The 26,143-nt window shown below is 36.7% G+C and overlaps 1 protein-coding gene across 2 annotated transcripts in view; it reads left to right on the forward strand.

Moving 5' to 3' along the window:
- POF1B (POF1B actin binding protein) overlaps window positions 1-26,143 on the forward strand; it is a 100,516-nt gene that overhangs the window by 38,539 nt on the left and 35,834 nt on the right. For both annotated transcript variants that reach the window (XM_070365704.1, XM_005904963.3), the window contains 2 exons: window positions 7,365-7,466; window positions 12,617-12,799. In XM_070365704.1, coding sequence (XP_070221805.1) covers window positions 7,365-7,466; window positions 12,617-12,799 — 285 coding nt within the window. The remainder of the gene's footprint in view (window positions 1-7,364; window positions 7,467-12,616; window positions 12,800-26,143) is intronic.

The raw sequence follows: 26,143 nt of genomic DNA on the forward strand, positions 1-26,143 counted from the left end.
GAGTCAGTGATGCCATCCAGCCATCTCATCCTCTGTCATCCCCTTCTCCTCCTTCCCCCAATCCCTCCCAGCATCAGAGTCTTTTCCAATGAGTCAACTCTTCGCATGAGGTGGCCAAAGTACTGGAGTCAAAGAAATCCCAGGGCTGATCTCCTTCAGAATGGACTGGTTGGATCTCCTTGCAGACCAAGGGACTCTCAAGAGTCTTCTCCAACACCACAGTTCAAAAGCATCAATTCTTCGGCACTCAGCCTTCTTCACAGTCCAACTCTCACATCCATACATGACCACAGGAAAAACCATAGCCTTGACTAGATGAACCTTTGTAGGCAAAATAATGTCTCTGCTTTTGAATATGCTATCTAGGTTGGTCATAACTTTCCTTCCAAGGAGTAAGATGCTTATATCCTTAAGATAGAAGTTCATATCATCCCTTTTCATCTAATCATTTGTTCATTCACTATAGAGTATTCAAGATGGATTAAGTTCCTACACTCAACAAGCTTACTTTTGTATATTTTTAAACTTGATATCTTAGAAAAGTTCTATCAAGATTTTCATAAATTATTTTAAAATTCAGTATTGATTTTAAATATTACTGTATTAATCAAAAGCAATGCTTTTTGTACATTGCAATGACAGATTAAAGGTAATTTAGCATACATTATTTTGTTTAGCATAAAGTAGTACCCTGCATTACTATCCCTATGAAAAAGAGACTGAGCTTCAGAGAAGGTAATGTAGGTAAGAGAGGCAGAACTGAATACATGTTTTATTAGTCCAGAATTTTTTCTATTACACTTTGAAAGTGAAAGTGTGAAAGTGTTAGTCACTTAGTCACATCCAACTCTTTGCAAAAAGAGCCTGCCAAGCTTCCCTGTCCATTGAATTCTCCAGGCAAGAATACTGGAGTGGGTTGCCATTCCCTTCTCCAGGGGACCTTCCCAACCCAGGGACTGAACCTGGGTCTCCTGAATTGTAGGCAGATTCTTTACCATCTAAGCTACCAGGGATATTTTCACTAATTTTAATAATCAAATCCAATAGATTTGTAGTAGTTCAAATACAATCTACTTTGTAATCCTTACCTGTTGACCTCCCTGAAGCATTTATACCTTCACTCACCTTATTGCTTCCTGAAAATTTCTCTTCTTTTGACTATATGGCATTTTTCACTTATGATTCTCATACTTCTGAAGATTTGTCTAGTTATGTCCCTGATATTCTTTTGCCTTCTCAGCAATTGCATGGTTTTAACTACAACTTCTATGCATATGATTCTGAAATCTAGAACAGTAGTCATGAAATCCCCACCCATTTCCAGACATGTGTTTTCAACTGTGTGGTGTAAAAAAGTCTTTTTACTAGTTATTTGCAGTAAGTTAACGTGTGTTTGGGCTTCCCCTGTGGCTCAGAAGTAAAGAATCTGCCTACAATGCAGGAAACACAGGTTTGATCCCTAAGTTGGGAAGGTCCCCTGGAAGAGGGCATGCATGGCAACCCACTCCAGTACTCTTACCTGGAGAATTGGACAGGACTGAAGTGACTTAGCATGCATGCACATATGAGGAATACAAACGTGAATCAGACCTAGATTCTTACCTGGAGCACATAAAACTCCATGTGTCTCCACTTTTACTGTTTTGTTGTTGTTGTTGTTGTTGAGACTGTTGGCCATATAGTAGATTCCTCAGGTTCAAGATCTCAGAGTCATAGTTGAAAAGTACTGTACTTAATTATGTAGGATAATTTTCTAATTGGTCTCTTTATCTATTTTATTTCCATTTACCGATTACGGTTTCTAAAGTGGACTTATGTCCGACTCTGTGCCATCCCATAGACGGCAGCCCAATAGGCTCCTCTGTCCCTGGGATTCTGCAGGCAAGAATACTGGAGTGGATTGCCATTTCCTTCTCCAGTTCAAATCACAGCCCTATTTAAAAGCATGCAAAGGTATCTCACTGTCTACAGAACCATGCTCCATCTGCCAAGTATATCCCCTACATTTAAATTTACACTTTTCCAACCTTGGTGTCCTGACTTATTCTATTGTCTCCATTTCAAATACCATTTTCTTTCATCTCCTTATATTCAAAGCCCACCTAAACCTTCTCTCAAATGCTTTCTGATCCAAGTAACCACCCCGAATGTTACCAGATGCAACTTGATTTTTCTTCTCCTGAATTCCATCCCATATTATTTCTCTGTACTTTTTATTGTCACTTGTCTCTTTTTACCTTGTATTATAAATATTTTTGTTCACATATTATCTAGACCAGGGATTAGCAAACTTTTCCTATAAAAGGCCATATAGTATGTATTCCAGGCTTTGTTGCCCACAGAGGGTCTTGGTCTTCTTTCCTTTTACTCATAATCGTTTAAAATATAAATATCATTTTTAGCTTGCATGCATGCATTCTAAGTTGCTTCTGTCGTGTCTGACTCTTTGCACCTCCATGGACTGTCGCCCGCCAGGCTCCATGGGAATCACTAGACAGGAATGCTGGAGTGGGTTGTCATTCTTTTCTCCCGGGGATATCCCCAACCCAGAGATCAAATCTGGGTCTCCTGCATTACAGGCAGATTCTTTACCATCTGAGCCACCAGGAAAGCCTATTATAAATATAGGCTGCTGGCTACAGTTTGAACTCTGATCAATATTCAGTCCTCCTAATAATAATCTAACTTTGATTCATTCCTTATAATACTTAGAAAACTATGTTGCGCATAGTAAGCTCTGAAACGTGTTACATGAATGTAAACATGTGTTATGTGTATCACCAAAGAGGATTTTTTTTTTACAAAAACAAACACAAAATAGTTCCTAGGGTAATTTAAAAAAAATATATCCATTTTTCAGTTCAGTTCAGTTCAGTTCAGTCACTAATTTGTGTCCGACTCTTTGCGACCTCATGAATTGCAGCACGCCTGGCCTCCCTGTCCATCACCAAATCCTGGAGTTCACCCAAACTCATGTCCATTGAGTCAGTTATGCTATCCAGCCATCTCATACTCTGTCGTCCCCTTCTCCTCCTGCCCCCAATCCCTCCCAGCATCAGAGTCTTTGCCAATGAGTCAACTCTTCGCATGAGGTGGCCAAAGTACTGGAGTTTCAGCTTTAGCATCATTCCTTCCAAAGAAATCCCAGGGCTGATCTCCTTTAGGATGGACTGGTTGGATCTCCTTGCAGTCCAAGGGACTCTCAAGAGTCTTCTCCAACACCACAGTTCAAAAGCATCAATTCTTTGGTGCTCATCTTTCTTTACAGTCCAAATCTCACATCCATACATGACCACAGGAAAAACCAAAGCCTTGACTAGACAGATCTTTGTTGGCAAAGTAATGTCTCTGCTTTTGAATATGCTATCTAGGTTGATCATAACTTTCCTTCCAAGGAGAAAGCATCTTTTAATTTCATGGCTGCAATCACTATCTGCAGTGATTTTGGACCCCCCCAAAATAAAGTCTGACACTGTTTCCACTGTTTCCCCATCTATTTGCCATGAAGTGATGGGACCAGATGCCATGATCTTAGTTTTCTGAATGTTAAGCTATAAGCCAACTTTTTCACTCTCCTCTTTCACTTTCATCAAGAGGCTTTTTAGTTCCTCTTCACTTTCTGCCATAAGAGTGGTGTCATCTGCATATTTGAGGTTACTGATATTTCTCCCAGCAATCTTGATTCCAACTTGTGCTTCCTCCAGCCCAGCGTTTCTCATGATGTACTCTGTATATCAGTTAAATAAGCAGAGTGACAATATACAGCCTTGACATACTCCTTTTCCTATTTGGAACCAGTCTGTTGTTCCATGTCCAATTCTAACTGTTGCTTCCTGATCTGTATATAGGTTTTTCAAGAGGCAGGTCAGGTAGTCTGGTACTCCCCTGTCTTTCAGAATTTTCAACAGTTTATTGTGGTCCACACAGTCAAAGGCTTTGGCATAGTCAATAAAGCAGAAATAGATGTTTTCCTGGAACTCTCTTGCTTTCTCCATGATCCAGCAGATGTTGGCAATTTGATCTCTGGTTCCTCTGCCTTTTCTAAAACCAGCTTGAACATCAGGAAGTTCATGGTTCACATATTGCTGAAGCCTGGCTTGGAGAATTTTGAGCATTACTTTACTAGCATGTGAGATGAGTGCAATTGTGTGGTAGTTTGAGCATTCTTTGGCATTGCCTATCTTTGAGATTGGAATGAAAACTGACCTTTTCCAGTCCTGTGGCCACTGCTGAGTTTTCCAAATTTGCTGGCATATTGAGTGCAGCACTTTCACAGCATCATCTTTCAGGATTTGAAATAGCTCAACTGGGATTCCATCATCTCCACTAGCTTTGTTCGTAGTGACGCTTTCTAAGGCCCACTTGACTTAACATTCCAGGATGTCTGACTCTAGGTGAGTGATCACACCATTGTGATTATCTTGGTCATGAGGATCTTTTTTGTACAGTTCTTCTGTGTATTCTTGCCACCTCTTCTTAATATTTTCTGCTTCTGTTAGGTCCATACCATTTCTGTCCTTTATTGAGCCCATCTTTGCATGAACTTTTCGCTTTGTATCTCTAATTTTCTTGAAGAGATCTCTAGTATTTCCCATTCTATTGTTTTCCTCTATTTCTTGCATTGATCGCTGAGGCTTTCTTATCTCTTCTTGCTATTCTTTGGAACTCTGCACTCAGATGCTTATATCTTTCCTTTTCTCCTTTGCTTTTCACTTCTCTTCTTTCCACAGCTATTTGTAAGGCCTCCCCAGACAGCCATTTTACTTTTTTGCATTTCTTTTCCATGGGGATGGTCTTGATCCCTGTCTCCTGTACAATGTCACGAACCTCCATCCATAGTTCATCAGGCACTCTATCTATCAGATCTAGTCCCTTAAATCTATTTCTCACTTCCACTGTATAATCATAAGGGATTTGATTTAGGTCATACCTGAATGGTCTAGTGGTTTCCCCTACTTTCTTCAATTTAAGTCTAACTTTGGCAATAAGGAGTTCATGATCTGAGCCACAGTCAGCTCCCGGTCTTGTTTTTGCTGATTGCATAGAGCTTCTCCATCTTTGGCTGCAAATAATATAATCAATCTGATTTTGGTGTTGACCATCTGGTGATGTTCATGTGTTGAGTCTTCTCTTGTGTTGTTGGAAGAGGGTTTTTGCTATGACCAGTGCATTCTCTTGGCAAAACTCTATTAGCCATTTCCCTGCTTCATTCTATATTCCAAGGCTAAATTTGCTTGTTACCCCAGGTGTTTCTTGACTTCCTACTTTTGCATTCCAGTCCCCTGTAAAGAAAAGGACATCTTTTTTGGGTGTTAGTTCTAAAAAGTCTTGTAGGTCTTTATAGAACCGTTCAACTTCAGCTTCTTCAGCATTACTGGTTGGGGCATAGACTTGGATTACTGTGATATTGAATGGTTTGCCTTGGAAACGAACAGAGATCATTCTGTCATTTTTGAGATTGCATCCAAGTACCGCATTTTGGACTCTTTTGTTGACCATGATGCCTACTCCATTTCTTCTAACGGATTCCTGCCCACAGTAGTTGATACAATGGTCATCTGAGTTAAAGTCACCCATTCCAGTCCCTTTTAGTTTGCTGATTCCTATAATGTTGATGTTCACTCTTGCCATCTCCTGTTTGACTACTTCCAGTTTGCCTTGATTCATGGATCTAACATTCCAGGTTCCTATGCAATATTGCTCTTTACAGCATCAGACCCCGCTTCTATCACCAGTCACATCCACAACAGGGTATTGTTTTTGCTTTGGCTCCATCCCTTCATTCTTTCTGGAGTTATTTCTCCACTGATCTCCAGTAACATATTGGGCACCTACTGACCTGGGGAGTTCCTCTTCAGTATCCTATCATATTGCCTTTTCATACTGTTCATGGGGTTCTCAAGGCAAGAATACTGAAATGGTTTGCCATTCCCTTCTCCAGTGGACCACATTCTGTCATACCTCTCCACCATGACCTGCCCGTCTTGGGTGGCCCCACATGGCATTGCTTAGTTTCATTGTGTTAGACAAGGCTGTGGTCCATGTGATTAGATTGACTAGTTTTCTGTGATTATGGTTTGTGTGTCTGCCCTCTGATGCCTCTCGCAACACCTACTGTCTTACTTGGGTTTCTCTTACATTGGAAGTGGGGTATCTCTTCACAGCTGCTCCAGCAAAGCACAGCTGCTGGTCCTTACCTTGGACAAGGGGTATCTCCTCACAGTCCCCGCTCCTGACCTTGAACGTGGAGTAGCTCCTCTAGGCCTTCCTGCGCCAGCTGTGACAGACCATATCCATTTTTTATTTAATAATATCCATTTTTAGATTTAATAATTTATTGGTTAGCCAAAATGAATCACTTATACGTTTGTTTTACCAAAGTATCTCAGGAACATTTAGATAGAGCACTCTTTATCCAAACTTGAATACAAGAAATATATATTGTGGGTTCAAGAGTGCCTTGCCTTCTAATAACCAGAACAACCAGTATTTTAGTTCAGTTGTTCTAAATTTTTTTTAAATAGCTGACCACAAAAATGCTGTCATATTTTGTTGATTTCAAAATGGTCCTAAACACATTAACTGGTAATGGGTTTAGCCAATCCCCTTCTATACTGTTCCTCTGTATTGCAAAAAAAAAAGAATGCAATTTTTCGTTTGTAACAAAATAACCATACCCACCCCCCACCCCCCACCCCCATATAAGTGAAAAGTAATGAAAGCCAAAAGAAAAGAGAAGAGTATAGTACACATTACAATTATTTTGGACTCCTGGTCTGATTCTTATTAGCCCTTCCCTGGTTTCTTTCAGGTCTTGGACTTGTCACCAGCCTTTGTTCCATTGCCTGACATATTATAATCATAAGAAAGAATTGTACACTACACTTCATTTCAAGGGCACCCAGATTGAATTTCAAAAAAAAAAAAAAAAACTTTAATATAGGCTCAGTGGTGCTAAATTATGTTTATTTTGCATTTCCCCAAAGATAGTTTCACATCAAAAGAAACTTTCCAGTAAACCCAGTTTAGATGTGGTTGACCTCATGCCTGTCTACCTCCATAGGAAACATTATATTTCGGCTTAGAAACAGAAAAAAAATCTTTCCCACCCCTTTCCAACTTCCCCCAAACACTGTTAGGCCTAGTAAAATGTAGTGGGAAATACAGATTATTCTGTTTGAGAAAATATATTATTTTTATTACTACATCCTTATATTTCTCAGAACCTTATTGGGATGTGATTTCCTTTTTTCCTAACATCTGCCACTACCTTGGTGTTTATTGGAGAATGCATATTTGCTTAAGTTCAGTTTCTTCCAAAAGTTAACCTACAAAGCAAAATGCAACTTTTACTGTCTTTGTAGGAACCTCTGTCGCCATTCCTAAGAGGAGGCCATTTCTTTCCAGGAAATAATGTTATTTATGAAAAAACCATAAGAAAAGTGGAGAAGCTAAATATGGATCAGGTATGTGAAATTTGTTTTAAGGCTTATTTTATAAGTGTGTACTTTTGAATTATAAATATTTTTATAGAGTTAAAATGACATTCAATTTTCAAGTGCCAGGTGAGACCACTATTAGTCATAATAATACTTCTTTATATTTACAGCCCTTCATATCATCCTTAACAATTTCATTTCCATTTCTTCATTTAAAGTATTGTCCCCATTTTACTAAAAGAGAAACTGAAATGAAGACATGCCCAGTCATGGAAAAAATTAATGGTAGAATCTGAACTTAATATAGATATCTCAGTGTTTTGTACATTTCTTTTAAACTAGGCTCACAAAAATAATAATTTAAAACATTGTAATTTTTTCTTAATTAACTTAATATGAAATGAATTTCTAAATGAACACTATGAACAGATGGGAAAATACTGTATACTGTAAAAGATCTAGAAAATGAAAGCTTGAAGTCAGGTTTTTGAAATTCCATTAATCTTAACTGAGACCAAGTACAGAGTAGAAAACTACAACAGGGTGATGGTAATTCCATGGCATTTAGAGCTCCTCCCTCCTCGTGCCCTTCCATCCTTAAAACAGAGTTGTTACTGAAACCAGTAGAGGTTTCACATTGACCTGCTCAATGGGTACAACCATGCTCAGGCCAGACAAAGCCTGGGATTTATCTCTTGAACTAGGTTAGTGCAATAGCTTCTTAGGCCTTTGGTAGCAAAGTACTGCAATCTGAGTGGCTTGAAACAACAGAAATTTATTGTCTCACAGTTCTGGAGACCAAAACTATGAAATAACCACATTGGAAGGGCCATGATTCCTCTGAAACCTCTATGGAAGGAACTCTTCCCTTCCTATCTCCTAGTTTCAAGCTTGGAGAATGCATATTTGCTTAAGTTCAGTTTCCTCCAAAAAGTTAACTTGCAAAGCAAAATGCAACTTTTACTGTCTTTGTAGGAACCTCTGTCGCCATTCCTAAGAGGAGGCCATTTCTTTGGCCTCAGGCTTGTAAATGCATAATTTTAATTCTCCATTGTCACATAGCATCCTCCCTGTGTGTCTTCATGTGGTTTTCCCTCTGTGTATGTTTGTCTCTGTGTCCAAATTTCCCCTTTTCATGAGGACACCAGTCATGCTTGATTAGGACTTATTCTAATAACCTCATTTTAACTTGATTACTTCTGTAAAGACCCTGTTTCCAAGTAAGTTCACATTCTGAAGTACTGGGAGTACTGGGAGTTAGGACTTAAACGATTTTTTGGGGGGAGGTACAATTCAACCCATAACAGGTAGTTAAATATTATCAAATGAATTTTGATGACAAAATCATTTTTTTCTCATATACAAATGAAACATTACAATATACTAAATTCTCCTTTTTCATTTTTCTTGGCATGAGAACATATTTTGTTTTTATTATCATTTAGGGGCAGTTGTTACCCAGTTCATTGGAACTAATATATTATTTATTCATTTGATACCCAGTAATAATGAAATAGAGTAAGCTCTCAGAATCATAAACATCCAAATCTTTAAGATTCTGGTCTGCTTCAAAAATTGAATATAGTCTGAAGGACTTAGTATAGTATATATTAAACACATATTTTCCAGTTTCTGTATATTATGAGACAAAACAGAAACATTTCATGAAATGTCAGTTTTTCAAAAGACACTTTCTTTAAGCTACTGGGTTATAACATCTATTCTTTATCTAACTGAACTCCCAAAACAGTAAGCTTGACAATTTTAAATAGTAAGGAATTTGTTTTTTTTTTTTTAATTTAAATTTATTTATTTTAATTAGAGGCTAATTACTTTACAATATTGTATTGGTTTTGCCATACATCAACATGAATCCGCCACAGGTGTACACGTGTTCCCAATCCTGAACCCCCCTCCCACCTCCCTCCCCAGGTTCGATGCAAGATACAGTAAGGAATTTCTGAGATACATCATTTCACACTGCTTCCAACTTCTTGTTTCAAAAAGAATATACAGCTTTTCTAAATCTTGGCCCTAGAAAAAATATTGAATATCCTGTACATTATTATTGCTACATATCTGGAACAATTAAAGATGTGTTCAGTGAACATTGCTGCTAGTTACTATAATATCAATAGCTAAATTACTGTTAACTTGACTATTTACTTTTATATGTCCACTATTCTTATTAATGACTTAAATGATTTGGGAGTTTTGGAACTGCCATAGGAGACTGCCTAAGGTAAAAAGGAACCATGCATATGAAAATACAATTGCTCTGACCTAGCTTAGTTTCCTCAGTGACAGAAACATAATGGGATGAACTGGATAAAGCTAGAGTCTGGATGAATCTGCTTAATGCCATCTTGAAGTGAAGTGAAGTGAAAGTCACTCAGTCATGTTGGACTCTTTGCGACCCCATGGACTATACAGTCCATGGAATTCTCCAGGCCAGAATACTGGAGTAGGTAGCCTTTCCCTTCTCCAGGGGATCTTCCCAATCCAGGAATTGAACTGGAGTCTTCTGTATTGCAGGTGGATTCTTTACCAAACTGAGCTATCAGGGAAGCCAATGTCATCATGAGACTAATTCAAATAGGACTAGCTTTTAGAAGATGGAACCTGTCCAAAAAAGAGGTCTTTATAATAGGATGGTAAAGTAATGCCAGTGGCAAGATAATTATCCAATTCATATGAATCAAACCTGGATCTCCTGCATTGCAGGCAGATTCTTTACCATCAGAGCCACAAGGGAAGTCTATAAATTGTACTCTGTGTATTTTTTTCTTAAGCAAAGAAGAGAAATATATGGTAAGATATATGGTAAATCAGAAATGTTTGAACTTTTGTACATTAAAAACTCAGCTTGTGATATGTCACAAAAGTATGAGAAACATGAATATCTTGCTTCGGAAAAATAATTTTAGCAGTCAGATATGAGGACTGAAAACTGAAAACCTGCTAAGACTTCAGTGGTACCAGGTAGTGGTTCACAGGCCAAATAGGTTTAGGAAAACCACAAGACATCTCAGATGGAGAGACTGTCAGCATTCCATTCAAGAGTCAACTGATACATTAATAAGGAAAGATGGTTGAGAAATGGGTTTTGTTTTCTTTACTGTCATTTCAAAGTTTTTCCTCATCTGTTAAAGGACACATTTCCATCCCCTCCCCCCACCAGGAGGAATTTTATTTCAGTAATGTACTAGCTCCTCACTGGGTGAAATTTTTCTCCAACTATCACCCTGACTTTTCCTAATCTAGTGTATAAAGGTATTTTGTAACATAAAAGAACAAAATTTTCATACCAAAAATTTGTACAAAAGCTAGATAATACACAGTCAGACTTCTAAACTGTAGAGATCTTAGTGCTAGTATATTTGTAAAGAAGATTCTATTTGAAAACAGCTTGAAGAAAATGATTCTATGAACTGATTCTGTGACCTTTATTTATATGTTTAACAAGGCAGTTCCTACTTGTAAAATGTGTTTCTTAATACATATTTTTTCCAAAATATTTTATATACATGAAAAGATATTTGTAAACATGATAAAATTTCAAAGCATAAAAATATAAAAGGTACAAAAAAAGTGCAAAAAGAGAAAATATATATAGTGCAAAAAATCCTCTCTGTCCTGATCCTCTTTTCCCTCAGTTCCTCTTCCCAGAAGCAGTCATTCTTAATGTGTTTTTGTTTCATGCATGTATTTAAAAGCAGTTGTATATGTTTGTAAGTATACATGTGTGTACATTAAAAATATACACAAGGAGTATACTATATTCATTCTTATGCATATTGTTTCTTCAATTAATACAGTTTGAAAATTGTTCCATATAAAAATTTTAAAATTTGAAGTGCCTTATTTCATTAACATAGGTCACCTTTTCACAGTCAAAAGGAAATAGAGCATTAAATTTATACTTTCAAAGTTAATTGTATGTGCATGAATGTAGCATTATGATTCAAACAGAGCATTTTTTCTTTGGGTGAAAGTTTTTTGAAAACTGGTTTTCAGGTATCTGTTTCCAAAATAGAATAGAACAAAATAACATAGAAAATTCAAACATACCTGAAATCTTCAAAACTAAAATAACCAAATATCTTTTCTTATTCTGTGCTCAACACTTATCAGAAACAAAATCACAGTAAATAAGCAAACAGATAACAAAGGTTTAGTTTAAAAACAAGTTCCAAAATACTTTGAAGACAGTACAAATTCAGTCTAATGGTCTGAAAGAACTCTGAGCAAGAAGTCATAAGTTCCAGACCCAATTTTGCCACTCATTATATCATCATAAGTAAATTATCCTACCTCTCTGGACCTCATGGTCATTTTTTTTTTTTTTACCTGCAAAACTAATGGGGTGATTGATGATTAAGTTGATGATGATGATGATGACAATGATAAAATTTGATAATGATAATAATAAATGTTAATTCCCACCTACTTTATACTTGGCACTCTGCAAACATTAGTTAATTTACTCCTCACAGCAACCCAATGAGGTACATACTATCTCCCCTTTACACATGAGGAAACTGAGGCTTATAAAAATGTGTGTACAGTTTCTCAAGATCACAGAGTTAATGGTAGAATCAGAGTTAGAATCTATGTTTTCTGGATATGAAGGTTCAGTTACTGTTTTCCAATCTTTTTTCTTAATTTATGCTTGATTTTCATAAGCATAAGAACTTCACTTGCCCCCACTGTGATTCTATTATGCTTCTGACATTGAAAGTCACTACAATATATTATTTTCTAATTTATATCCATCAATATCTTCAGTATTATAGTATTATGCAATTAGATCCTGAAGTGCCTATTGAATCATGAATATTGAATTAATTAATTATTAATTAATATTAATTAAAATTAATATTCATTATAGTTTTAGTGTTAAGTGTAACTGGAATATTAACTTAATCAAAACATGCAATTCCATGGCCAACTTAGGTAAGTATTTGGATTGTCACAGCCACCTGATCAAATAAAAATAGAGTTCAGTACAACTTTTTTCCAATGGAATAACTGGAAAACTAATATATCACTTATCAAAACTATAAATCCTGGGGCTTAATTTATCTTATGAAAGAACACATTCAATTTTTTAAAATGGATTTTCTTTTATTAATAATTTTTATTCTAAATATTTTTGGCTTGTGTATGTATTTTAGGAAAGCTATCCTCAGATTCAGTGCAATCATCACATTGTTCAACAGCCCCAGATCATCCACTCTCCTCACTGTGAACAATCCCATTCTAGTCAGAAAATCCAAACCATCACAGGAAGTGATTCAGTTTCTACAAACACTGGAATTGAACTGTGTCATGGTGGCTCAAACCATACACATGAGCAGGTAAGATTAATGAAATGATTCCTTGTAAAATTGAAATAATCTCTTAAACCCTTTTCACACTTCTGTATAGATACCCACATTAAATTTTCATCAAAATATTGATGGGTTATACCATGGGGATTTGTGTTTTATTATGGCATTTTTAAAATAAAATTTTCCATCTCTTCTCAGAACACAAAATAACTCAGGTATGTTAATATGTTAAATCTATGAGGGAAGTTAGGAACTGATAAATGAATACCTAATTTCTAGCTGAATGGATCCAACAGTTGTACAACATTAAATATTTTCATGAGATATGATATTTAAATGAATTAGAGTTGATATTTCTAAGATGATTGTAATGGTAACATTTCACAAGCTGGTAACTTTTATGTTTTCTTTGCAAATTTGGTATATTAACTCAGGTTATAATAGGCATACATTTTATTGTGTGTTTCATTAACAAGACAGAAACTAAAACTTAGTTGCTAAGAAGAAATCTGTTGGGATGCAATCATCAGTGACTAATTTATGTTCTGAATACTTTGGAAACTTGTAAACATCTGTTATATAGGTGTTAACGGAAAAAAAGATGGTCTTGAATCTTGGGAAAACTAGCAATAATAACTGGAACTATGGGAAATAAATCATCATTTGTATGTTTTAATATTTTTCCCAGTAAAAAATAACTTGCTCAACTGACCTCTCTCATAGGCAACTCATATGCAACTGAAAGACAAAATAAAAATAATAAGAAAAAATAAAGGACCCTGCCCATATAAGAATATGATTGTTTTATATTAAATATGCATGAGGTTATTTCTAAACACTGAAACTTTGAGATATGCACTTTGGCAATATTGGTAAAAACAAACAAAAAAGAACCACAAAAGATTTAAAACACATTTTTTTTCCAACTGATAAAGCCTAAAATTATCTTTTCCCTGAATATCATATCATGTATGGAAATACTGGCTTTAGAATTACTCTAATACGGTCCAGATGATGTTGAATTTCTTAAATGGGTTAGTAATGACAATTAGAAAGACATTTTTTTAGGTTAAATTATTTGAAATTTTCATTTTTGTAGGTCAAAGTTCATCAGTTCAATATGTTACTTTGCTTCTGTTTCCTCATCATAAGATTCATCATCCATTTCTTACAGGGTTATTGTAAGAATAAATCATGTCTTGTATGTTAAGCACTTAACGATTGTTGAGTGCTGACAGTAAGTACTTAACAAATGGTAATTACTAGTTTACAGGAATAATTATTATTTGTAAGCATTAAATCTTCACACCAGGTACTATGAAAAATACAAACATCAGTAAGACATTGTCACATTTCTCTTAGGTACTTATTGTATAATAAGGGGAAGTGGCAAACATATAAAATATTATACAAAGCAAAGTATGTCTGTTATAAAAGGAACCTGCAATGAGCTTTGGGAATAGAAGAAAGAAGAAATTAATTTCAGCTGGAAGATGTAGGAAAGCTTTGTTGAGGAAGAAGAGATTGACCTGGGTATTAAAGAGTGAATAGAATTTCCATATGTGGTATGGTGGTGTGTGGCATGGACATCCTAAGAACAGGGAGTCACATGAAAAAAGTGATATATTTTGGAAGGTACATTTGGGGTTTCAGGAATAGTGGTTTGGTTTGTATGACAAAGGAGACATGGGATGAAGACTATTAGAGTGTAAGATTAAAATGATATATTAAGGCCAGATCATGAGGCCATTGCCGTGGCATGATCTTAGTTTCTTGACCAGGGATTGAACCTGGGCCTTCAGCTGTGAAAGCATGGAATCATAATCACTGGGCAACCAGAGAATTTCTGAAGGTTAAGTTTAAAATTTTGAACTTTATTTGGCAGGCAATGGAGAATGATTGAAGGTTATTAAGTAGGAAAATATTGATAGCTATGATTAGATTAATTCTAGAAGCTTTGTGCAAGATAAATTGAAATATTGATTAGTTTTATCTTCACAGTGTTCAGAATGAAGAAGATATCATTATTGACTTTATTGTTAAGAAAACTGAGGTTCACAGAAGTTTTTACTTGCAAAGGCTTTGTATAGCTAGCATGTGATAGAGCCAGGATTTGTACATAGTTAGCCTGACTCCAGAGCTTACTGAGAGTTCCTTCTGGAAGTTGAGTCAGCAGTGTGGAGAGTCCTTGGTCAATAATGTAAACATGAGTAGGCCAATGGATTAAGAGTCTGCCACTGGAGAGGCTTTGGTGTTATAACAGAAAGTGGACTAGCTTCAGGGTAGGAAGATCTGAGTTCAAGTCCCAGCTATGTCCTTTTCAAGCTGTGTGTTCTTAATAAATATTAAATCTCTCAGAAATATCCTTATCCATAAAATTCTGTTAGTAATGTCTACCTCACAGAGTTGATGTAAAGACTAAATGAAAATATGTTTGATGTGCTTCATAAACTATAAAGTCTACAACATGAAAAATACCACAGAGAAGGATTTGCAGAGAGAAGATTATTAAAAGATATTTCAGCAAAGTATAAAACTTGTTTTTGTTTTGTTTTTAATTAATTTATTTATTTTAATTGTAGGATAATTACGATATTATAATCTTTTACCATACAAAGTGTAAAACTTAAGCTAAGATAATGACAGTAGGATTGAAGTGAGGGACAATTATCAGAGATGGGAACAATATCATAGGATTAAGCATCTTATCCAAAAGCAATGGTAATGCTATGATATACAGAATAGCCCTAGGAAGCTCAAAGCTAGTAATTTTCACCTATGTGGATAATATAGAATTGGCTCCATTTCTGGTCAAAGTGAGGATGGGGTAACCTGATTGTGCAGATCCCATGGGCAAAGCAGGGCAGAAAATGAATTGTCTCACCTAAGGTCTTTGGTGTTTACACGTTAGTCTTTCACATGAGTGGAAGAGTCTTTGAAGAGTAATAGAGCAGATGTCAGTTAGGCTTTTTTTCTTATACTAAATGTTGACCCATTTTTAGTTTGTGTTTAGAGTTAAATTGCAATTCAGAGGTCAAGGAACACAGACTTTAAATACAATTATTTGGGTTTATAAAACCTGATTCTGCTGAGCTGCGTGATCCTAGGTAATTGACTTTAACTGGGCTGAACATCAGTTTCCATATCTATAAACAGGGAAAATCACACTTAACGTGCAGTATATCTACAATAGAATTAAATGAGATAAAATATGTAAAGTATCCAGCTCAGTGCCAAGCACATAGCAGATGTTCAAATGAATGTTTGAATCTTTACCTTTCCCTCTTCATACTGAGGCCCCAAATCCTTCAAAGCATCAATAGGAAATTGATTCCCATTGTAATAGTTTTCAGTTCAGTTCAGTCTCTCAGTTGTGTCTGACTCTTTGCAACCCCATGGAATGCAGCATGCCAGGCCTCCCTGTCCATAACCAACTCCCAGAGTTTACTCAAACTCATGTCCATTGAGTCGGTGATGCCATTCAACCACCTCATCCTCTGTCATCCCCTTCTCCTCCCACCTTCAGTCTTTCCCAGCATGAGGGTCTTTTCAAGTGAGTCAGTTTTTTGCATCAGGTAGCCAAAGTATTGGAGTTTCAGCTTCAGCATCAGCCCTTCCAGTGAATGAATATTCAGGACTGATTTCCTTTAGGATGGATTGGTTGGATCTCTGGCTGGCTGTCCAAGGGACTCTCAAGAGTCTTCTTCAACACTGCAGTTCAAAAGCATCAATTCTTTGGTGCTCAGCTTTCTTTATAGTCCAAACCTCACATCCTTACATGACTACTGGAAAAGCCATAGTTTTAACTAAAAGGACCTTTGTTGGCAAAGTAATGTCTCTGCTTTGTAATATACTGTCTAGGTTGGTCATACCTTTTCTTCCAAGGAGCGAGTGTCTTTTAATTTCATGACTGCAGTCACTATCTGCAGTGATTTTGGAGCCCAAAAATATAAAGTCTGTCACTGTTTCCATTGTTTCCCCATCTATTTTCCATGACTAAATCACCTTTAAAGTATCTTCCAAGAAGCATTAAAATATTTTTAAAAATCAGGTGTCCAAAAACCTGGCTTCAAAATAATTCAAATAAAACTAATTTTTGTATGTTTTCCATGGTTCTCCTTAGAAACATTATCATTTTGGTTTCAAATTCAGAACATCACTGATCACATTTCCTTTCTTGAGGACATTAAGAATAATGTGCTGTGATCATTTTCCTGCCAGGGAAGGAACAGATAATTCCACATATGTTAGCCACAGTAAAAAGCTCAGTTGAACTTGTTTTAGAAGTTTTCATACAGGTGGTGCTTAAAGAAAGGCTCAAATAATTATATATATTGTACACACAACTCTTTTGCACTTGGCTTGAGACTTCCAAGGAAATTTTTAGAGTCATGGGAAGATGTAAATGGAAGAGTCCTGCTCACTTAGTGCTATTGCCAAAGAAAAAATCTCAACCTCTAATGTCTTTCTTCTATCATTTAAAAATTTAATTTTTGTCAACATCAGGACTGCACAGATCTTAGTGTCAGGTACTTTCTTTTTAATTTATTTTTTAATTGGAGGAAAATTACTTTACAATGTGGTGTTGGTTTCTGCCATAATTATACTTATATTCCCCTCCCTCTTGAGACTCCTCCCTCCCCTACCCCACCCCACCCCACCCCTCTAGGTCATCACAGAACTGCCTGGCTGGGCTTCCTGTGTGAAACAGCAACTTCTTACCAGCTATCTGTTTTACACATGGTAGTGTATATATGTTTATGCTACTTTCTCAATTCATCCCACTCTCTCTCCCGTTTCTGCCAAGTGTCCAGGAAGCTTGTTACAATATTTATTTAACATAAGCCATTCACTAATGATGGAAACTTAGGGCTGCTTAGCTCAATAAACTCAGCAGTTCTGCCTGTTCCCTCACTCAGTCACATGTGGCTCCAGTCCTTCTCCATCTTTATTGCCTTCTTCATCTCGTTATTGAAAATGAGCATCTTTTGTGTAAAATTCTCTTCACTGCTATCCTGTCCCCAAGTTTAACTGGTGTCTGTTTTGGACTCATTTTTTTCTCCAACACCACCCTTGTCTATCTCCTGTTACCTCTTGCTCTTGTGCCCTTTTGAACTCTTGTTCTGTGACAAACAAATTTTTTTTTTTACTCTTAAAACTGTTTTTTTTTTTTTAATCAAAGCAATGCATATAGATAGCTTGAAAGTTCAAATAGTATTAAATGGCATAAAACAAACAGCAGTTTCCTGTCCCAACTCTTTCCATGCCTGCCTGACCCCAGAGAACCATTTTCAACCCTTAACTTTTTTTCTTCTGGTGTTTACCTTCATATAGCTAAGTAGTATGAATATACCTATGCTGCTATTTTTTAATTCATAAATATTGTACATTATCTGTTGGAAATTCTGATACATAAGGATTTAGTTCTATAAACCCTCCATTTACCTGTTTCTATCCCTTTCATCATCTCAATATAGTTAAATCGCCATTTGGGGGACTAAATCATTATTCAATGTTTATATTATTCTATTATTGCTTATGAAAAAAGTATTCACTGCTGAACAAATTTGTGTACTATTTTGCTATTTTTATTAGTACAACTATTATTTGTTGGTGTTAATAATTCCCTAAGTTTTTTCATTTGTTTGGTTTTCTATGTATCTATTGGATTCTTTTCTCAGTACAATTTTATACAACTAAGTGATCGACCGTTTCTTCTCTTTAAAACCCTGCAACCCATATACACCGCTCCTCATTGCTCATATTATCATTACTACTGATCTTCTAGTCACTTTTTCCATCCTTCAACAGTTTCACTGGCAGGATTATAGGCTTCTTCCCACTTTTGCCTAACCCCTGCCCTGGAATCATCTGTGAGAACTTCACCACCATGAAAGATCACCATATGATCTTTCCTATGCTCTACCCTCATGGTTTTTCATCACTGTTAATTTCTTCATTTCTACTACATCTTCAACTCTCATAGACTTTGGCCACTCCTTGAAACCTCCTCATCACTTGAAACTGTTTAATCTGGAATTCTGAATGTCTCATCACTTTCTTGCATCTCCTACTCCCCAATTTCCATTGAACTTTGCCCTTAGCAAGCTTTCTCACTCTCAGTTCCAAACCAGGCTGGTGTCCCTTGTCAGCTGATTCAACAATGCTCTTGCTAGAAAACCTTAAAATTGTTGTTGCCTTCTCTGATTAATCCTCACCTTCACTGATCCCTTACTTTGGATAAACTGCCATCCACTTTCTTTGCCCCTAGATTTTGACTGCTTCATGTGTTAAAGTTCACAAACTAGGCTAATTTTATCTCATATATATTGTCTCTATCTTGCTGGACTCCTTCTGTTGCTAGGAACTCCTTTTAGTTAATTCTAATTATTTTGCCACCACGGTCCTCAGTATCTAATCCTTACTTTTCCCACCCTCTTTGTACTCCAGGTCCCACTGCTATTCTCTTATTCTCTGCAGGTGGCCTTGCCTTCTACTGAGAATGGGCAGTGGAAGTAAGATTTTATTGTGCACCAGAATCAGTTGGCAGGCCTGTTTAAATAAAGATTGGTGAGACTTGACAATTTGCATTTCCAAGTTCAATGGTTATCCAAAGTTTACTTGGTCCAGGTACCACAATTTGAGTTTACTATGTGAACTCCTTCAACACTCTGCTGCTGCTGCTGCTAAGTCGCTTCAGTCGCGTCCAACTTTGTGCAACCCCATAGAAGGCAGCCCACCAGGCTCCGCCATCCCTAGGATTCTCCAGGCAAGAATACTGGAGTGGGTTGCCATTTCCTTCTCCAATGCATGAAAGTGAAAAATGAAAGTGAAGTCGCTCAGTCATGTCCGACTCTTCACGACCCCGTGGACTGCAGCCTACCAGGCTCCTCCGTCCATGGAATTTTCCAGGCAAGAGTACTCTACTTCATTGAAAAATTTCTCTGTACTTGGAGCAAACTTTTGATTCTTTGGATCTTTAAGAATTAAGAATCTAAAAATAAAGAATTAAGAATCTAACTTCATCTTCAAGGTGACTCCCTTAGCAACCCTACCAATCTATTGATTTATGATCTCACTCTTTGTTCCCTTCATCTGCAAAAACTCTGAAGCAGGAAGGCATAATCACTGCCTGCCATTTCCTCACTACTCACACATTCCTGAATGCTTTGCAAACCAGATTTTAGTTTCAACTTTCTCCTGAAACTGCTTTTATTGACCTCTAAGTTGCAAATTTCACTTTCTTTTTTGGTTTCATTTTCATCTTACTCCAGTTTGATGATAAGTGATTCTGTTGATCCATTGTATTCCTGATATTCTTTCTTTCCATTATACTATACTGCTGCTTCTAATTCTCAGACTTCATTCTTCTTTCATCAGATCTTCCCCAGAAACCCATCCTTGGCCTTCTTTTCCTTTCTCTATCTCTTCTCCCTTGACTATATGGTATAAAATCTTGACTTCTATGACTTTTACATGATCACCTTTACATGGACAACTCTCAACATTTCCCTGCTAAGCTCTAATCCATAATTCATTTATTTATTTGTTTTTGGCTGTGCTGGATCTTCATTGCTGTGCTTGGGCTTTCTCTAGTGGTGGCAAGAGAGGGTTACTCTAGTTGTGGTGTGCAGATTTCTCATTGTAGTGGTTTCTACTGTTGGGGAGCACGGGCTCTAGAGCATGTGAACTTCAGTAGTTGTGGCACATGGACTCAGTAGTTGTGGCTTGCAGGCTTAGTTGCCCTGAAGCATGTGGGATCTTCTCTGATTAGGGATCAAACTGGTGTCCCCTGCATTGCAAGGCAGATTCTTAACCATTGGACTACCAGGGAAGTCACTCTAATCCATTATTTTTTACTAATTGATCTCTCTACTTGATTGTCCCACAGTCATCTCCAATTAACCACATATAGCTTTTCATTTTATTCCCTCTATTAATGATATTTTCAGTGCTCTAATTACAAGACTTAAAATTTACTTTCCCTCTCCTTTGCCACCTCACATCTAATCAGTTATCAAGATTCTTCTTATATAAAATCACTCTTACATAGCTGAAGTTGTGTTTCCTTTGTATAACTCTTTTACCATTTGATCTGCTTTATAGCTCTTATCAACTGGTCAATCTATTATATATATCAAAGTTATTTAGACATATATCTTAGCTCTTCTAAAAGACCATAAGGACCTTGAGAGAGGAGACAGTGTCTTATGTCTTTTTTTCAGTAGCACTTAAAAGTGTACCTTAAAACAGTACTTAGTAAGTTCTCAATAAATGTGGGCTGAATGAATGAAAGCATCATGCCACTGAGACCTTTTAAGTACTTCCTGTGTCTTGTGTGTATAGCTTTTAGCCTTTGGGTTAAGGAAAAAGTTAGATGTAAGATAAATTACACTGAAAGAGCTACGTCATGTGTGTAGTGAGTTTTTCCGCTGACTCTGCTTACATAATAAAGAAGTGGTTCCATTCCTTGAATAAATTACATACTAAGGAATGGCAGAATAAAGAAATGAAAGAGAGGTGGAGAAGAGAACAAGTAGCAAAAAAGATGGTTTCAAGAAGTTATGTATTAAAAATACATATTCATTTAAAATTAATTTCTTTGGGATATGTATCTTCCAATACAAGAAGTATTTAGAGTGGCTTAAAAGAACAAATAAGCTGTAATAGATCAGAAAAAGAAATATCAGGAACAGTATAAAGGAACAATAACTCCAGAAAGAAAAGAGCACACAGAAATGCAGGCACAGAGTTCCATGCCATTAGTAAAAGTGGGCTAAAAACTTGGCTCTGAGATTTCTGGAAACCACAGGGAGGGAAAAAAAGAAAAACATGATTAGTGACAAAATTCTCATTGTTCACAAGAAATAGCTAAATAAATTTTCAGTAGTTACTTGTATCATAGGAAAATGTATTTTATTTTCCATTCAAAATAATTAAGCTGTTACAAATTCAATCACTGGTATTCATTATAAAATGACAATCCAGACCACCTACTTTAATTGGTTAGGAGTGGAAGAATCATCTTATTTCATTAAAAAAGAAAAAAATACCCAACCTATACATATACACCAAAAGAGGGGCAAGGACAACATTGAGTGGCTTTCAATAAAGTTAATTTTAGTTGCTTTGTTAAAGCACCTCTTTCAACTAGTGTTTTTCCATCTATTATAATTAATATTTAGCCCCAATGGCATATTTTATGACAACTTCCTCATGCAACAAATGTTTACTGAGCCTCTACTATGCTCAGTTGCTATGGTAGGAGCTGGAATTAAATAAAGATATTAAAACTGAGTCTCTACTCTCTGGTAGCTGAGAGTATGCAAATAATTTATAACCATCTCCTGCTCCTTTTTTATAATCATTATTCAAATAGCCAATTGTCCATATGTATTAGGTTAAATAAAGACATTATCTTTATGATGATTTTTACATGAGAGTTTAATAATTTACTCATCCCCGCTAAAGCAATACCTCCAGCAACTTTACAAAATAGGTAGTAAATTATCTACATTTTACAGTTCAGAATACTGAGGTTCAGAGACATTAAGCAATACATACACTTAGCCTACAACTAGGAAATGGGAGCTCCACTTTGGGCTCAAATTTCCATTCTTTTTTCATTGCAACACTTTGCTGCCTAGGGTTACTCATAGAAAATTAAATCTTTATTTCAAGTACAGGATTGTTGTTATGAGTCAAGACTTCATTTTAGAGTTGTGATTGTTGTATAGTACATTCAATTCAGTGACAACATTTATTGAAAATCTTCTATGTACCAGGTACTATAAATGCAACATTTCTTTACTAAAATATCTGTGGACATTAAAATAGCACTAAGGATTTTCAGGACCTAAAATCCTGACACTTTTTTTCCTGCTAGGATTTCTTCTTGTGCTACAAAATAGGAAGAGAACAATTACTGTTTTCTTTTTTGCCTTGTCAGCCATATGGCATGGTACATAAAATGAATTTCACTTCACAGTTTCAGTCTGAAAACTATTAAATGTCTCAAATCAAAGCAAAATTAATGAAGTGGTAATCTTATTTATCTACAAGTGTCACCATATCATTATAAGGTTTGCAGGATAGTAATATATACATTGTAAGTTTTTCTTAATAGTGATGTTTTCTGTTGTCACATAGCAAAAAGTTACTACACAAGAGGGTCTAAGCACAGAAGACCTTGTTAGCATGTCAATGACCTTTCAGAGGGTTAGGCAATCATGTATAATTCCTTTTATATAATATGGCATTTTAAGGGCTTTTGAATCTGCTAAGCAACCATTTTAAATACATGAATGGTCTAGTGGTTTTCCCTACTTTCTTTAATTTAAGTCTGAATTGGGCAATAAAGAGTTCATGGTCTGTGCCACAGTCAGCTCGTGGTCTTGTTTTTGCTGACTGTATAGAGCTTCTCCATCTTTGGCTGCAAAGAATATAATCAATCTGATTTCAGTATTGACCATCTGGTCCATGTGTAAAGTCTTCTCTTGTGTTGTTGGAAGAGGATGTTTGCTATGACTAGTAAAAATTGGCAAAATTCTATTAGCCTTTTCCCTGCTTCATTCTGTACTCCAAGGCCAAATTTGCCTGTTACTCCAGGTATTTCTTGATTTCCTACTTTTGCATTCCAATTGACATATTTTGGGGTGTTAGTTCTAGGTCTTGTAGGTATTCATAGGACCGTTCAACTTAAACTTCTTCGGCATTATTGGTGGGAGCGTAGACTTGGATTACTGTGATATTGAATGGTTTGCCTTGGAAATGAACAGAGATCATTCTATTGTTTTTGAGATTGCATCCAAGTACTGCATTTCAGACTCTTTTGTTGACTATGATGGCTACTCCATTTCTTCTAAAGGATTCTTGCCCACAGTAGTAGATATAATGGTCATCTGAGTTAAATTCATTCATTCCAGTCCATTTTAGTTCACTGATTCCTAGAATGTCAATGTTCACTCTTGCCATCTCCTGTTTGACCACTTCCAATTTGCCTTGATTCATGAACCTAACATTCCAGGTTGTTATGCAATATTGCTCTTTACAGCATTGGACTTTACTTCCATCATCAGTCACATCCACAGCTGGGTGTCATTTTTGCTTTGGTTCCATCTCTTCATTCTTTCTGGAGTTATTTCTCCACTGATCTCCAGTAGCATATTGGGCATCTACTGACCTGGGGAGTTCATCTTTCAGCGTCTTATCTTTTTGCCTTTTCATACTGTTCATGGGGTTCTCAAGGCAAGAATACTGAAGTGGTTTGCCATTCCCTTCTCCAGTGGACCACGTTTTGTCAGAACTCTCCACTATGACCTGTCTTAGGTGGCCCTACATGGCATGCAAAGTCTGGCACTTGTGCTGTCTGGTCTGTACCATTTTCTATGGCAAATCACGGGGATTCTGCTCAGAACACCAACTCTTCCTGTCTTCCCTGCACTTAAAAACAAAGTGCAGGATGCTGCCTCTGAAGTTTGACCCGTCTGGGCCATTAGTAGAGAGAGGTGTCTACTTTTTCTCATCACACTACTTCAAGGTTGGAAAGATATCCATTCCTTCCCTGCCTGAGGATGCCCTCTATGGGGGCCACTTCTGGTATAGTTCTGCCCTCTGCTTAGTGTGGGAGTGACTGTGAGAAGATACCCCATGTCCAAGGGCAGAGAAGCCCCAGCAAGATGGTAGGCGCTGGACCAGTGCCTCTTGTTGAAAGTGAAAGAGGAGAGTGAAAAAGTTGGCTTAAAACTCAACATTAAGAAAACTTAAGACCATGGCATCTGGTCGTATCACTTCATGGCAAATAGATGGGGAAACAGTGGAAACAGTGACAGACTTTATTTTGGGGGGCTCCAAAATCACTGCAGATGGTGATTGCAGCCATGAAATTAAAAGACGCTTACTCCTTGGAAGGAAAGTTATGACCAACCTAGACAGTATATTAAAAAGCAGAGACATTACTTTGTCAACAAAGGTCCATCTAGTCATGGCTATGGTTTTTCCTTTAGTCATGTGTGGATGTGAGAGTTGGACTGTGAAGAAAGCTGAGCACCAAAGAATTGATGCTTTTGAACTGTGGTGTTGGAGAAGACTCTTGAGAGTCCCTTGGACTGCAAGGAGATCCAACCAGTCCATCCTAAAGGAAACCAGTCATGAATAGTCGTTGAAAGGACTGATGCTGAAGCTGAAACTCCAATACTTTGGCCACCTGATGCAAAATACTGACTCCTTTGAAAAGACCCTGATGCTGGGAAAGATTGAAGGCAGGAGGAGAAGAGGACGACAGAAGTTGAGATGGTTGGATGCATCACCGACTCAATGGACATGAGTCTGAGTAAACTCCGGGAGTTGGTGATGGACAGGGAGGCCTGGCATACCTGTCCATGGGGTCCATGCGATCCATGGGGTTGCAAAGAGTCGGACACAACTGAGGGACTGGACTGAACTGAACTGAACCATTCTTAGTAGGTGAAAAATGCATACATTTAAGCCAGGTACTTAGTGGGGATAAATTTAATTAAGCGAATACCCTCTGCTACTATATTACTACTACAGTGTTATTTGTGCGTTGATCACAAATACTCTCTAGTCCTGAACAGCATTCTCAAAAATGTGTGCCACTAAGCTTGAAGGGGGCCAGGAAAGAAAATATAGATAATTCAGGTGAAATATGCAACTATTGTGTGTCTACTATCTGTAGGACTCTATGATTACTACCACTTAATATTGTAAATATGGTTGGTCAAAAGAATCATCTTTGAATATCAAAGTTTATATAATGTAAATGCTAGAAAAATAATTCCACTCCTGGAATCTCATAGACAACAAATAAAAGATAAAACCCCAGATTGGAAATAGGACAAGAATTTCCAAGGCAGTAGTGAGATGAAGCCCATGGTTTTCCTTTACAAGCTACTTCCTTTCTACAGTTTTCTGAAAAATGACTACTAATTTGTCACTGGTTTCACACTTAAACATTATTGCCTTGCCTTGGGTTTGCCGGCAGTAATTCTAATCAGAGGCTTTTCTAGCAATCAGAGACAAGGAGTTGGATGGCTTGTTCATTATTATGGCCAAATTGTGATCTGATTAAAGGTATTTGATGGATGCATGCTAAAGAATCTTTAATAATTTTTGTATTTTTTGTGAAATATCACATTTTGTGTATCTGGGAATAACTATTCTTCAGCACAGTTTGTATTCCTCCTTGTTTAATATATGAAAATCTAAAGCTATTATCTCAGATCGACATTCAAGATAGCTCTCATTCTTCAGGCAGAAGAGTTGGTGTGAGATACTTTTATCTCAAGTATCTTATCAACTCAGTATTGTCCCAGAGAAAAAACATGCATCCATTAGAGCTACCATTATTCT

Source organism: Bos mutus, chromosome X, assembly GCF_027580195.1.
Source record: "Bos mutus isolate GX-2022 chromosome X, NWIPB_WYAK_1.1, whole genome shotgun sequence".
In the NCBI taxonomy this organism is placed as follows: Eukaryota; Metazoa; Chordata; class Mammalia; order Artiodactyla; family Bovidae; genus Bos; species Bos mutus.